The 16,406-nt window shown below is 35.2% G+C and overlaps 1 protein-coding gene across 1 annotated transcript in view; it reads right to left on the bottom strand.

Moving 5' to 3' along the window:
• Positions 1 to 5,998: 5,998 nt before the first annotated feature.
• Positions 5,999 to 16,406, bottom strand: part of LOC112046212 (protein singed wings 2) — a 43,453-nt gene continuing 33,045 nt past the window's right edge. Inside the window, exons 7-9 of the mRNA XM_052885458.1 lie at positions 13,514 to 13,672; positions 10,507 to 10,707; positions 5,999 to 7,506 (exon numbers count right to left, since the gene is read on the bottom strand). Coding sequence (XP_052741418.1) covers positions 7,321 to 7,506; positions 10,507 to 10,707; positions 13,514 to 13,672 — 546 coding nt within the window. The 3' untranslated portion in view covers positions 5,999 to 7,320. The remainder of the gene's footprint in view (positions 7,507 to 10,506; positions 10,708 to 13,513; positions 13,673 to 16,406) is intronic.

Below are 16,406 nucleotides of genomic sequence, written 5' to 3'. Positions count from 1 at the left end.
TGATCACCTCATCATCATGCACGCCATCTATGTTTTACCTTCAAAACCAAATAGCACACAAACCTTCCAACACAGAGAGAAGTCTCCACCCTTCCGGACAATCACCCCTAGTGTACCAAGTACAAAGTATACAACATAGATGGCGTAGTATGAAGAACCTTCTTTGTTTTGTAATATTGTCCGTCAAAATGCCCAATGTAGACTAGAAGACGCTACTGTAGCTTAAATGTGTTAATTGTGTCTTATTCTACTCCATAAATTGATATATTTTTTTTTTATTCTTTACAAGTTAGCCCTTGACTACAATGTCACCTGATAGTAAGTGATGATGCAGTCTTAGATGGAAGCGGGCTAACTTGTTAGGAGGAGGATGAAAATCCACACTCCTTTCGGTTTCTACACGACATCGTACCGTAACGCTAAATCGCTTGGCGGTACGTCTTTGTCGGTAGGGTGGTAACTCGCCACGGTCGAAGCCTCCCACCAGCTAGACCTGGACCAATTAAGAAACCTCAATCTGCCCAGCCGGGGATCGAAGCCAGGACCTCCGTCATTAAATCCACCGCGCATACCACTGCGCCACGGAGGCCATCAGAATATTACAACTACAACTAAACCAAAGCCAAACAGACTTCCAAGAAAAGAAAACTAAATAAACTAAAATTCCAATAAGTAGGTACTCCGTAAGCCAGGAAATATTACATTCTCTCATAAATGGCGGAATAAAAATAAATAGTAGGTATGTTTTCTTCTGTTTTTGAACAAACATAAAACCTTAAACAATCATAAATTTTCATCTATAAAAAGAACAGAACAACTAATAGAGCTATTTTTAACTGCCATCTAAAAAGGCGGCCTCCGTGGCACAGTGGTATGCGCGGTGGATTTACAAGACGGAGGTTCTGGGTTCCATCCCCGGCTGCGCCGATTGAGGTTTTCTTAATTGGTTTAGGTCTGGCTGGTGGAAGACTTCGGTCGTGGCTAGTTACCACCCTGCCGACAAAGATGTACCGCCAAGCGATTTAGCGTTCCGGTACGATGTCGTGTAGAAACCTTAAGGAGTGTGGATTTCATCCTACTCCTAACAAGTTCACTTACCATCAGGTGAGATTGTAGTCAAGGGCTAAATTGTAGAGAATAAAAAATTTTAATAAAAAAAATTCAACCGACTTCCAACTCAAAAAATAACTTGGCGGCGGCTACCTTCTGATCAGTTTGAAGGCAGTGCCAAGCCAGTGATGTTTTAATTAAATACGTTTAAACTACAAAATTTCTGTGGTTATTCCAGAAACAGCTTTAATTAAAACACGACACTGGCTTGGCACCGCCTTCAAACTGATCAGAAGGTAGCACATAGGTAGGATGTTATTTTTTGCTTTTTAGTTAAAGTTATTTTTTGAGTTGGAAGTCGGTTGAATTTTTTTTATTAAAATTTTTATTTTTTTATTTTTAGTGTTAGCATACCCACTGCGTGTGTACAGTCACAACCTATCTAAGTGGAAAGTTCTTATCAATACAAAATTATCAAGTCCAAACACAAGGTAGCTACTGTGAACCGTCGAGGAGTTCTCTTCACTGTCCCTCGTCTTCATCATCAGACCCTTAATACAGTCACAATCCATCTAGGTAGAAAGTTCTCATCAATACAAATTTATCAAGTCCAAACACAAGGTAGCTACTGTGAACCGTCGAGGAGTTCTCTTCACTGTCCCTCGTCTTCATCATCAGACCCTTAATACAGTCACAATCCATCTAGGTGGTAAGTTCTCATCAATACAAATTTATCAAGTCCAAACACAAGGTAGCTACTGTGAAACACTAACAAACGTACTAGCCTACTCTCTACAACTTTCGAAAGTTCCCCTCAATTTCTCCAGGATGCCATCATCAGATCCTGACATGAAAAAAATGGGACCACCCTGGAAGTAAACCCTACAAAACAAAAAAAGCATTTTCAAAATCGGTCCATAATTGACGGAATTATCGCTGGACAATTCCGAAACATACATACAGCCGAACGTAGAACCTCCTCCTTTTTGGAAGTCGGTTAAAAAAAGGCATTTTCAATTCGATTGGTCACGATAATGATCTAATTCTTAATAATATAGGAACTGGGGAAAATTATGTACTCGTATTACAGCCCTACTCGATGTGTAGTACTGTTTACCAGCAAACAAATTAAAAATGAGGGTATACTTAAATCGCTAGTCATTTCATAATTATGATTAACTTCAAGTTCTTAAATGAATAAGCTTAGAACAATTAGATATAGTTAATCATCTGGTATACAGATGGTCAGTTAAGCCCTTGTAAATAGTGAAACTTGCCTGCTTTTAGCAGGTAGGTACTTCAACAATACAACAAAAAAATGTGGTGTTCCTTTACGAAAGTGCCCTTTGTTTAATTCCACTTTAACGCAGCTTGACAGCGTCAGACCAATGCCATCAGAAAAAACACTTGTAAAATACACCAATTCTCGCAACTCAGTTGTTCTATCGTAAAAAGTTGTGAGATCCATGTAATACAACGTCGATTACTTTATTCAGTCCGTAATTAAGGGACCTCCTATCTCAAGTTATTACGTAATTAGCTAAGGGTGGCCGCTCATTGACAATTTTTAGTTGGCCGATAGTTGGACGAATTTTTGATTGTGCGTGATTTAGTTGGACAGATGTGCGGGCTGTCCCAACTAAAGTCTGCCGGCTATAGAACAGGTATAGCGTCTTTTTGACTGTGCGTGATTTAAGTCGGCCAACTAAAAGTTGTAAGTGAGCGGGGGCTCTAACATAACAACATCTTATAGTGACCATATCAATATTAAAAATATCTTTTATTTTAAATAACATTTTGTTATTTATTCGCTTGACTTGTTGAGGGCACTGCCACGCCTCAAAATGTTCACGGCATGACCTTTTTCTAAGAATTGCACAGCTTTAAAACGAGTAAAAAGCTCGAGTAACAAGTGGCCATAAACTGTGATAAATATGACATTTTTAATCAACTTCAAGTGCTTGGGTACAGAGTTTATTACAACGATTACAAAAGATTAAAGAAATGTTGTAGAAGAATGCATGCGATCGAAATGCGAATGTTGAGATGGACGTGTGGTGTGACATGAATGGATAAAGTAAGGAATGAGTATAGTGTAGTTAGTAGTATAATTGAGGAGTAAAAGGTTACCTTGGTATTGGCATGTAAAGCGAAGGGATGAAAGTTATATTACCAGAAGAAAGTCTCCTTCTACTTGAAACTGCAAGTAGAAGGAGACAAGAGGAAGGAAAGGCAAAGAAGCGATGTTTAGAGTGTGTGAGGACATAATATGTGTAAAAGGAGCCGTCATGTGCTCCTTTTACTCATATGTATTTGTATGTAGTTGATGATTATAATTAGTTGAAAGGTGAAAGAAAAAGTCGTTTTGTATTTCAACATCTAGACACTTTTATTTTAAAACAAAGATTGTATTAACACAATGTAACATTTTAAAATACTCACTTGATATTAGGTCGGAGTATGCCCGACTAGTTTAAAACCCATACGGGGCCCTTAGTCATGAGCTGGTTCTTCAAGAAGTATATGGTTCGAAACTAGTCAGGCATACTCCGACCTAATATCACGTGAGTTTTAGCCGTGTTTCATAATCAATTAACACAATGTTACATTTTATATAATATTATTGTAAGGATATGTTGCATTCTAATTTCCACAGCCAGGACATAGGCCTTTTGTAGGAAAATCCGAACAGTCTATCCGCCTGCATCCAGCAGTTAAAATATAAATTGCTTGATGACGTCAGTCCACATACATAATACTAAACAATTTAACCCTTTATTTACATAGGAATATCGGTATATTTTTCATATAATTAAGAAAGCGATTTAATTGAAGAATTTAATTATATATTATTAATATGGCTGTCCGACTAGCATACATATAATGCTAGTCAGACAGGTGTATCGCTAGTATAGTAATTACGTTATCCGTTTGTAGTATAGATTACCTCCTATTTAATCTCATTAGGTGCAATTTTTAACTTATTAAGGCACTTATGATGAATGAATGAATTAAATATACCTTAATGTACACCAAAAATAAAGAGATAAATAAAAAACTAATTGGCGGCCTTATAAGGTTTTTTATTTATCTCTTTATTATTAGCTATAGCTAATGAACGACCTCTCCTAGACAAACAAACCCCTCCAAATTGTAATTTAAAAGAAATCAACTAAATCAAATTAACAATTTAAAAAAAAATAAGGTGGTGGTTTTTGACCCCTTTAACATTAAATGCACCTAAACATAACTTAACATTAATTTTTATGAAACAATGTGTAAAATATGCTATTTTGTTACAAAATCTATATTCAAAATAGTCCATAAAGCTTGTCCAGGTGAGGCGTTTTACGCGCAAGTTCACTCGCAAGTATTCGCGTAACCGAGATACTAAAGTGTTTTTATAGATAGCATATGGGTATGGTGAAAGTTGCCTGTATGACGTTCATACGCGGCAAACTTTCAAGAGTGAAACGAACTGTCACACGCACCATCCTATATGAAACGACTACATATTGGCACTCTTTGTCTCTGTCTTTTCGGAATCCGACTTGTTTGGGAGGCTGGAAGTCGTCAAACTTAAAAACGAGACCATTCGAAATTTCCAGAACAATTTGCAAAACATGGCTCCACAGCGAGATCGGTCTGTAAATCTTCAGCATCACCTTTTTTGAAGAACCCCCATGCTCCTATGACACGTCTCAGGCGTCGTTCCACAAACGACGGAAATATCACTTATATACGCAATAGGACTTATATAAAAAAAACATACACATCTACAGCCGAACATAGAATTCAATAGGATTCAATAAGTTAAGTATTTTTTATTTATTGTGTGTGTGATTAATTTAGAAATGATTACCTTTTTAAAATAATGTAAGATTAAAATATCGCTAAATCTAATACAGCTCAATTCAACAGGTTAATTTATTTAAAAATTTACAAATCTTCAATTTGACTATTGATGAAAATATAGCCAAATGTTACTTTTCTACGAAACTGTCAAGAAATGTCCGCTCATTGAGCTATGATTTAAAAAAATGTACTCGTAGTTATAAAAATAAAATGATAACTATTAATTTAAGCCATTTTTAATCGACTTCCAAAAAGGAGGAGGTTCTATGTTGCTGTATGTATGTTTTTTTTATTTATGCTGTATGTATGTTTTTTTTATTTATATATTTTAATTCTATGCTGTATGTATGTTTTTTTTTATTTATGTCCAGCGATATTTCCATAATTTATGGACCGATTTTGAAATATCTTTTTTTGTTTAGAAGTGTATACTTTCAGGGTGGTCCCATTTTTTTCATGTCAGAATCTGATGATGGCATCCTGGAGATATCGAGGGGAATTTTCTTAGACACGGCTAGTGGGTTTGTCAGTGTTTCCATAAGGTATTTTTAAACCACTACAATTTTTCTTTCTATTTATGGTAATAAATATTGGTTTGTTTACATCGAGTCTAAATTGAATAAGACTCTAGTACAGTACCTCGGTTACGCGCAAGTCTCAACATTTTGAGTGGCATTTATTCAATTAAGATTATGTTACAACTGAATAGTATTTATTTTCAATTTTTCGTCTTGTTGTTACTGGTAAGCTTTATGTAACGTTATTTTTTTAAACCCTTGGGATCCAACAATTGTGTCCAGTCTCATCTAACAAAGTTTACACACGCATTTATGACGGAGTGATTACCAACCGACAGTAACACTTATACTTCGACTTTCTTGATGTTTACCAACTAAGAAATTAGAAATGAAGGTAGAAAACGTGTCATTTCATAACTTATTTATTTTAAATTACGTATGGTTTGCTTATAAAATGTTATATAATATATATTAACCATATCTAATTGTTCTAAGCTTATTATTTAAATTTATTTTCATTAATTTAAGAACAAGTTAATAATAAGTATTAATAAGTGTGAAATGGATAGTGATTTATACCCTCATTTTTAATTTGTACGTTGATAAACAGTACTCGGCAAGAAAGGTTATAGTATAGTGAGAAACCCACTGGGGCTTAAACAAAGTTCGAGCAATAGGGTCATTAATAAATATTCTGTTCCTGGACTAAAGGACTCCTATACTTATGCTTATAAAACACAGTATAGTTACTCTATAATATAGTTATATACTTAATAATTAGAATGCGAACTTTACATTAATTGCTTAGCTTACTCTAAATATATCACACAAGGTACGAGAATAACTACAGTAATAAAATTAATTATGTTTTAGTCTAATTAATCTAATTGGGATGTAAACTAGCGATAATTACCTTGCTGACTCGCAACGTTCGGTGCCGCCCTAGCCCCTAAATATGTATCAAATGTTATGTATGTAGATTGTAGGTGTTATATAAATGTATGAAAAGGTATAAACGCAAGCGTTATATTTCTATTTTCCACAAAAAGCAGACAAATCCAAAAATGCTCGAGTTTTGTACGTAGATAATTTTTCCTCGGATCTGGTTGACGTTGTCGCTTGGATTCATCGGGTTTTTCGTGGAAAATCTATACTAATATTATAAATGCGAAAGTAAGTCTGTCTGTCTGTTACCTTATCAAGGCTAAACGGCTGAACGGAGCAAAACAAACGAAATAAGAGTTGAAAGTTTGTATTGAAAGTCCTTCATTTTTAGAGTAACAGTTTGAAAAATTTGTTCATAAATCATAAATAATACGAAATATAATCATTATCAATCCATATTTGACTCACTACTGAGCTCGAGTCTCCTCCAGAATGAGAGGGGTTAGGCCAATAGTCCACCACGCTGGACCAATGCGGATTGGCAGACTTCACACACGCAGAGAATTAAGAAAATCCTCTGGTATGCAGGTTTCCTCACGATGTTTTCCTTCACCGTTTGAGACACGTGATATTTAGTTTCTTAAAATGCACACAACTGAAAAGTTGGAGGTGTATGCCCCGGGCGGATTCGAGCCCACACCCTCCGGAATCGGAGGCAGAGGTCATATTCACTGGGCTATCACGGCTCGAAATATAATGTGATTCTAAAATTTATAAATTTCAACCCTTATAGTGGCGAAATAGGGGTTGTAAACGTAAATGTAAACGGGTGGAAATCAATGTAGTTTACATTGATTTCCACCCGGGCGTCCGCTAGTAGCAAAACAAATCAATTTGTTCACTGTTTAAGAATGTATTGATAATTTGATTACATATTGTACGTAACTTTCATAATATTGTAACAGTATTGTTCATTTCCAAGTGGAAAGTTGGCAACACAATATACCATTATTCAGGGCAAAATCGAAGATATCCATGGCAATTTCCCAGTCGCTCTAAACTTGTGCCAATCATACACAAACCTGCCGACGACTATCAAAATGAGCATTAAGAGGACCAAATTCACTATGTTTATAGTACTTATGGGCATGTTCACGTCACTGTTCCTGCACACGTCCCCCAAAGCCATGGTGCTGATCTGTAACAGAAAACATACACTTACGCTTTACAATCGAACTTACAATGAGTATTGAAATTTTCCAAAAATGCAAAATATTTTTTTAATATCATACAAATCGTACAAAGATGAAATTTGGCAGAAGGAAGGTAACTAAGTTTATAGTAAGTGACATCCTCTTAGAACTGATTTTGCGGGTCGGATTAAGGAAGTCTAAGGGCGGACGAAGTCATTACAATGAAAAATGGACTGCCCACCGGCCAATACAACGTTGTCCTCAGGAACCCAATAATTATGATGTATAAATAAGGATCTGTTTATAAGTATGTTTCTTCAAGAAAAACATGTTATTATCACTCAAAAAGTTCGCAGGTGTCCTGAGCGGGCTAAGCAACAATTAAAGCTGTATTACATTTTACAAGCATAACAAACAAGACAACAACAAACTAACTATGATTTAATATACAAATGCGATTTACTGTGGTAAGGGTAACACCCTTCTGGGCAAACGCTGGGGTAATTCAATGTTCTCAAATCAAACACAACCTGCTTTTATCGTAACAGCCCTGATCTAATATCTCAGACGTAAATTGTATTGGGGAAACATTATGCTAACATTCATTTTCTTTACATTTCATTATAAAATGATACTTTATTTGTGTATCAATTAGTAAATGTTTATTTTATAATTCAACATGTTTTACAAAATTCCTAAAGGAGATGGTCCATTTCAGGTCCACTCTTGTACCCCGTATCATTAAAATAAAAAAAAATACAAGGATTTTATTAACATGAATAAATCTAAATAAAAAGAAATAAATAAAATTAAAACCCAATTTTGAGTTATATCAAGATGGCGCCCATAGAGCAACTATGACATGATAATTGACAGCAAACGTCAAATCGATTACTATTAATTAATACCCTTAATAATGTTGCACTTCTTGGGAGATAATGAATATTATTTCGAAAGAATTAAAGTAAATTCGTAGATTTGTTTAATCAAAAATCGTTAAAAAATATATCTTCTTTTATTTCCGCTAGGGTACAATGACTGATCCTGGGCTCCATACAATTTTGGACCATCTCTTTTGGTCCTAAAGCTTCGCTCAATTAGGTGTTACGATTAAATAACACACAAAAATCTAAACCATAACAATTAAATCCACTGGAGAATTTACTTAATTCTCTGGTGTGAATACCTACATATAAAAATTTAGGAAATCGGTTAAGTTAATCGAAAGTCATGGCGTGACCGAGGGAAACCGTTGTTGTTTTTAGTTTATATCGGAAAAGAAAAGTATTGTTAATTATTTTAACTTGGATTTTTTTTTATTTATATTATCAATATTAAAAGTCGGTAGAAGTTACATTAGTTTTGATAGCCAGAGTCGTAGGTAGAGCATGTATTACGCAATAACGGTCCGGGTCATATTACAAGCTGATTAGCAACAGGCACATTGTTAGTACCGGATGCCAGTGTTGTGAAGAAACGAAGGTTATTATGGTATTCTCAGAAAGCTTCATATTTCATACCACGTTGCTTTAAGATAAGCCAACATAAACAACCTACAAAATAATGTTTTATCACGTTCTCTGAATACGATTTGATATTTTTACTGCTTGACTTTTTCATTATACCTACTAAACTTATTAATTACTAACGTATTATGGATATACTTTGGTAGTGGTTTGTATGATATTTAAATCCTACTAATACTATAAACGCGAAAGTTTGTATGGATGTTTATTTGGATGTTTGTTACTCTTTAACACTGCAACTACTGAACCGATTTGGCTAAAATTTTGAATGGAAATAGATTTAACTCTGGATTAACACATAGGCTACTTTTTATCCCAGAAAAATTTATGGTTCCCGAGGGATTTGTAAAAAACTAGTTCTTAATAGTTTCCTATGTTTCTCACTTTAATTTTTAATTGTAATCAGTGATTTATCTGCGCCCGTGGCTTGTTCATTGGATTAAACCCCAGAAAAAAGGCTCACATTGTTTTTTTTAATGGTAGATTACTTCTGAGCTTCTGGTTCTTCTCCTTTATCAAAATTTAACGAAATTGTGCTATCGAGTCGTAGGTCGTGATGGGGAGATATGGAAGATAAATTAATTAAGCTTTTAATTAAGGAATGTAAATTAAACATTGATTGTACCAAATAGAAATAGAAGTTTTAATATCAAAGATTATAAGATATTTTGTAAATTAATAAGTTAAATAATACTCTTTACTGAAATTAATTAGATTGGAATCCTGTGAAGTGCCTGTTAGAAATAATTGCTTGTTAGAAAATTCCTTTTTGCAAACTACCCACTCAAAACCTTAAACGCTTTTAAAAAATAAATAATTTATAATTGATTTTTTAAATACTTAATTTACTGAAAATGTGCCTTTAACTAGAAAAAGATATTTTTTAATCTTGATTTTATTATTACTAAGTATATTATAGGACTCAAAAGTGATTACAAATATAAGAGAAGTCGGTTAAAAACTAATGTCGAACAAAGGTTATGATTCACAACACTTGTCAGGACAACTTAATTAACAAATCAAACTGTTACCAAAATAAGACCCTAGAATGGCAGAGAATGACCTTGAGTGGAGTCACGTACTTGTGAACGATGTGTGTAGGGTTAAAGGATCCTTTGACAATCGACTAACACTCCCCTTTTCCACTCAAGTCACTCTCCCCACCTATCCCAAGTAACGCATAAAGAATTACACAACAAGAGATGTGGACGGCTCGAACGCCACGAGCACACTGAAGCCGAGATCGAGCGACGTCATATTCGTCACAGACTACTATTTCCAACACTAAACGGCGATAACAAGTAGAATAGCCCCCACTAGGTGGACCGAGAACATCAAGCAGGTAACAGGGACCCGCTGGATGCTCGCGGCTCGAGACCGTAATGTTTCGAGGTCCAGAGGCCTATGCTATGGACGTCTATCACTGATTAGGTAAGTAGAATATTATGAACAATAGAAAAATATATTAAAATACCTTACCTGCACATAAGAAATGGTCTTGTCGTCTGATCTGGCGCATCTTATGTCCATCAGGTCCCGTATAACCCTTTTATACTTCAGAAGCAGTCCTTGAAACCTAGGGATGAAGTGGCAGTCGCACCTCCAAGGGTTGTGTCCCAGGAACACATGCATAATGTTGTTATTTCCCTGGAAGGCCTTGTCGAATGCATAGACTGGAATCTAAAAAAATAAATTTTACACCTAAAACTCAAACACCACGGCTAGAAACAGACCTTCAGTTTTAACAGTTTTGTCTAATCGAAATTTCAATCATTACCGTGATAGCGCAGTGGATATGACCTCTGCCTCCGATTCTGGAAGCGTAGTTTCGTATCCGGTCTGGGGCATGCACCTCAAACTTTTCAGTTGTGTGCATTTTAAGAAATTAAATATCACGTGTCTCAAACGGTGAAGGAAAACATTGTGAGGAAACATACCAGAGAATGTTCTTAATTCTCTGCCAATCCGCATTGGGCCAGCGTGGTGGACTATTGGCCTAACCCCTCTCATTGCTCAGCTCTCAGGCTCAGCAGTGAGCCGAATATGGGTTGATAATGTTGAAAAACATATTTAAAAAATTTTAATAAAAAAATTCAACCGACTTCCAACTCAAAAAATAACTTTAACTAAAAAGCAAAAAATAACATCCTACTTATGTGCTACCTTCTGATCAGTTTGAAGGCGGTGCCAAGCCAGTGATGTTTTAATTAAACACGTTTAAACTACAAAATTTCTGTGGTTCATTCAGAAACAGCTTTAATTAAAACACGACACTGGCTTGGCACCGCATTCAAACTGATCAGAAGGTAGCACATAGGTAGAATGTTATTTTTTGCTTTTTAGTTAAAGTTATTTTTTGAGTTGGAAGTCGGTTGAATTTTTTTTATTAAAATTTTTATTTTTTTATTTTTAGTGTTAGCATACCTACTGCGTGTGTACAGTCACAACCTATCTAAGTGGAAAGTTCTTATCAATACAAAATTATCAAATCCAAATACAAGGTAGCTACTGTGAGCCGTCGAGGAGTTCTCTTCAATGTCCCTCGTCTTCATCACCAGACCCTTAATACAGTCACAACTCATATAGGTGGAAAGTACTCATCAATACAAATTAATCAAGCCCAAACAAAAGGTGACTGCTGTAAATCCTTGACGAGTTCCATCGTCTGTGGTTCGGCTCCATCATCAGACCAACTCCAAACCTTCATAAAGTTGTAGTGGTTTGTTTAAAATACCTTATAGAAACACTAACAAACGCACTAGCCGTCTCTACAACTTTCGAAAGTTCCCCTCAATTTCTCCAGGATACCATCATCAGATCCTGACATGAAAAAAATAGGACCACCCTGGAAGTAAACCCTTCAAAACAAAAAAAGAATTTTCAAAATCGGTCCATAATTGACGGCATTATCGCTGGACATACATAAAAAAAAAAAAAAAAAAAAAAAAACTTACATACAGCCGAACGTAGAACCTCCTCCTTTTTGGAAGTCGGTTAAAAAACTAAAATTTTCATGTAATCACGTCTCAAAAAAATATGAAAGAAATGGTTTCAATCTAGTAGAACGTTAATGAACTATTTAAAACCATATAAAAAAATGTTAACCATTCTATTTAACTGAACAGTTCGACTGTATAGTTAAAAACTGCTGGTATGTAGCCAGTATTAGGTTACGGCAGTTGAAACCAATTTAAAACTACAAAAAGCTACTTTGTAACATTGTTACATGAGGAAACTTTCTCGAGAAATTTCACCGCGGCTAATTAATTGCCTTGCTGGTGACAAAAGGGCTGGCTTATTTTCAGCGGCGTGCACCTCATAGATGCAAAAATGCACTGCCTACCCTAAAGATTCAATAAAAACCTATGTTGGACTGCAGAATACATAATTGGACAGAGAATTTTCCAATTGTCACTTATATTACATACCCTAGTTAAAAGCCTTGTACACGCCACTGCTTATTTTAGGCCATATTCACACGGCGTTGTCCTGCTAATTTTTTACTATAAAAAACGATTACTATAGTTTAGACGTGTACCTACACTCTACAGTTAAAAACGTACAGGACAATACCGTGTAAATCTAGCCTTATGCGAAAGATCGTTCTCCCACGGAGATATTTAAATGCAACACAGAATAAGGAAATAAATAAATCATCCTCGAAATGAGAGATAATAAGCTGTACCTAAACATTTTTTGCACTATCCTGCATTTTAATACAATAATTCCTTTATCCTGTCTATGTACAATAGCTATTAGATGGCGGCTCGAGACCGTTGTGTTTGGCCTATGTGTGTCCAGCAGTGGATGTCGATCGGCTGATTATGATAATGAATGATGAATTCCTTTATACAAAGGTTGTCTGGCAAATATTGCAATGAGCAATAAGACCGCCTCTGCACATACTTGTTTACGTAGGTACTATTTTTTCTACTATTTTCTATGTTATTGTTTTTCTCTTGTGCAATAAAGTATAAATAAATAAATAAAAATATATTACCTATATATATATATATATATTTGAAATTGTCTTTTTACGACCTTTTATTTGATACCCATATTATTAGGGTGAGGTATAAAAAAAACTTACCTTTTTTCATTTACGGGTGCCATTTTGAAAATTTATATAGTCACTATCACAATTCTAACGAACTCAATGACACCTCATAATATGTCAAAAAAATTGACATACATACACACATACAAACATACACGAATACACACATATATACGCTCGAAAAACATTACCCTCCTTCTGAGTCGGGTAAAAATAAATAAACTCGTATGCATCTTCATTTTGATGTCCTAAACGTAGTCTCAAATGTATGCTGAATTCTATCTAAAAAGATCAAATATCACAAAAAATTGATTATCGAGATTACCTCGTCTTTGGAAGTCGCTTGCGAGTAGTCGTAGGATAACGGCCAAAGGATCACTCTGGTTTTCCCACTGGCTATATTTCAAGGATAATACATAACATACCTACCTGTTTTAACAAATTGCCGCGCAGACTCAATACTCTGAATGTGGAGAACCACTCAGAGCCCTCCCACTCTTTGACAGATTGGATGCTGTTATTGTCGAGATATAGGTCCATTAGAGTTTGGTATTGCGGATTCTGAACCAGCTCTCCTATGCTGGTAAGCTGTGAGAAAATAATTATTTATTTATTAATTCATGAATCTAGCGCACGGTGTAGGGGGGGGGGGCAGTTTGATACACAAAAATTCAATCTCTTTTCTTAAAGTATTATATTTGAATATTTATTTTGATGTGTGCATTGGCTGATATGTAACTTTATATTTTGACTACCAAAAAACCGCAAAAACTGGCAAGAAATAGAGATAAACTGATTTTAATAAAAAATCGTTTTTGTATCATTCTGCCCCACCTATGGGGCACTTTGATACATGAGGTGGGGCATTTTTGATGCGTATTTTAGATTCATATGAAATGCAAGTTTATACCGACTAAAAACTGTATTATTACTTAAAATTAAGAATTGAAAACCATTTTATTGATTGAGATGGCAAAATACACTTTATTAAATGTACACATTTGTCATAATCCGTCTCTTAAGTTATTTATCATAAAAAACAATAGTGTCATCATAGAAAAGTGTAATACTTTGTTACTTACTTAATTATTTAATTAGTTATATGTTTTGCCTTAGTTTTATAGATGGTATAAATAAAATATAAACATTTAAAACGACCTATGATTATTAAAAGGCTCTGGACAGGCTCATTACAGACCTTGAACTATGATGGCTTCAGAAGGTATGAAAGGTCTCAATTCTCCAAGTACATAACGCATAGCTTCAAAGTAATCTTTCTTTGGAAACTCTTAGACCCTATAGGAAATAAATACATAACGAAAAAAACAAATAATAGGGGTAATAAGGGTATATGTAGGTAATATACCCTTATTATGTGTTTTTTTTCGTTATGTATTTATTAACGGAATCCGGCAAAAGGTTGACAAATAAAACGGGTGTTAATTTTAGTAATTTTACTGGCAAACTAGTACTTTAAACCTAAATAAAACCAAAAATACAATTTCCACTTAGGCAGCTGTTTTTAAACAAAACATCAAACCTTAATAAACATATCATACCACGTACTTAAAGCTGTCTCCAATTTCACTTAATAACAATTATACTTGTGTTATATTACACGTGTAAAGAGACCGACTCAATAGTAGAACAATAAGGCTACGTTCAGATGGCCGAGCAACAATCGCGAATTAGGTTCTTCATAGAGACATCGATCTAAGTCAGCCTTTTGTTCTAGAGCTCGCCCGGGGAAGTACTTCATTATGTTGGACTGAAGGGCATAGTTACCAGTGTAATTACAAGGACATAATGCCTTACACCTGTAGCCTTAAGTTGAGGAACTCTAAGCAGCCATTTAGTGGACGAGTTCCTTGCATGTCCTTTGTGATAGTGCTTTGTCTTTGTTCACAGGCGTTGGCTTACCACTTACCATCAAGTGGGTTATATGCTTGGTATGTCAAGATAACGTGGAACTACGAGTACGTCAATATTTTTTAATCACTTATCATTATCTAACTACGCTGAAGCAAAACGGGATGGTTATGTGATTTTAGAATTCTTTATACAGTTTGTATTACCGTTCATATTATGTTTGTAGGTATTACCGTATCGTCATCAACCCATATTCAGCTCACTGCTGAGCTCGAGTCTCCTCTCAGAAAGAGAGGGGTAAAGCTAATAGTCCACCAGGCACAATGCGGATTGGCAGACTTCACACACGCATAGAATTAAGATGCAGGTTTCCTCGCGATGTTTTCCTTCACCGATTGAGACACGTGATATTTAATTTCTTAAAATGCACACAACTGAAAAGTTGGAGGTGCATGCCCCGGACCGGATTCGAACCCACACCCTCCGGAATTGGAGGTCATAGAGGTCATATCCACTGGGCTATCACGGCTCTTTTTATTACCGTATAAAGTAATCATATATCATTATATTGTTAAAAATTAAACTTTTATGCCCAGTGGTTTGCGCGGTGAGCACACTTTTCATTTTGGTCATGGTAATCTTAAGATGGACCTTATGGACAAAGGCGTAGAGTTTATACATATAATGCTTATAATATAATGTTTATAATATTTTATACATTTCCGAAGCGGGTTTCTATTTCTGCTTTATCAATAAGATGACGGGGAACGTCGTTAATATTTTCGTAATCACTAATTATTTATTTACATAACTACGCCGAAGCAAAACGGAAAGGTTATTATGATTTTAGTATTCTATAAACAGTTACATATTATGTTTGTATTAAGTACCGTATAAACTATTACATTTTTATATATAAGGTAAAATTGTTATTATGCCTCGGATAACATAGACTACATTTTATCCGACTTCAAGAAAAGGAGTTCATTACACCTGGTACCTTTTAACCCGTTTAATTCCTTTCTCAACTTTTAGTCCTCTTTTTCCCGTAGTCGGATTACAATCTTGCAGGTTCTGCAGGTCCTTGGGGATCCATACGCGGTGGATTTACAAAATGGAGGTCCTGGGTTCGATCTCCGGCTGGGCCAATTGAGATTCTCTTAATTGGTCCAGGTCTTTTTGGTTCGGCCGTGGTTAGTTACCACCCTTCCGGGATAAACGTATCGCCAAGCGATTTAGCGTTCCAGTACGATGTCGTGTAGAAACCGAAAGTGTGGATTTTCATCCTCCTACTAACAAGTTAGCCCGCTTCCATCTTAGACTGCATCGTCACTTACCACTAGGTGAGATTGTAGTCGAGGGCTAACTTGTAAAGAATAAAATAAAAAAATATAAAAAAAAATATTTGATTTGAATTTGTTGTTATCTAAACGTGCGACTGGAAAACTTAAGT

Source organism: Bicyclus anynana, chromosome 14 (assembly GCF_947172395.1).
Source record: "Bicyclus anynana chromosome 14, ilBicAnyn1.1, whole genome shotgun sequence".
In the NCBI taxonomy this organism is placed as follows: Eukaryota; Metazoa; Arthropoda; class Insecta; order Lepidoptera; family Nymphalidae; genus Bicyclus; species Bicyclus anynana.
The sequence above is the reverse complement of the archived record's forward strand: the minus strand, read 5'-3'. Positions and strand labels throughout refer to the sequence as shown.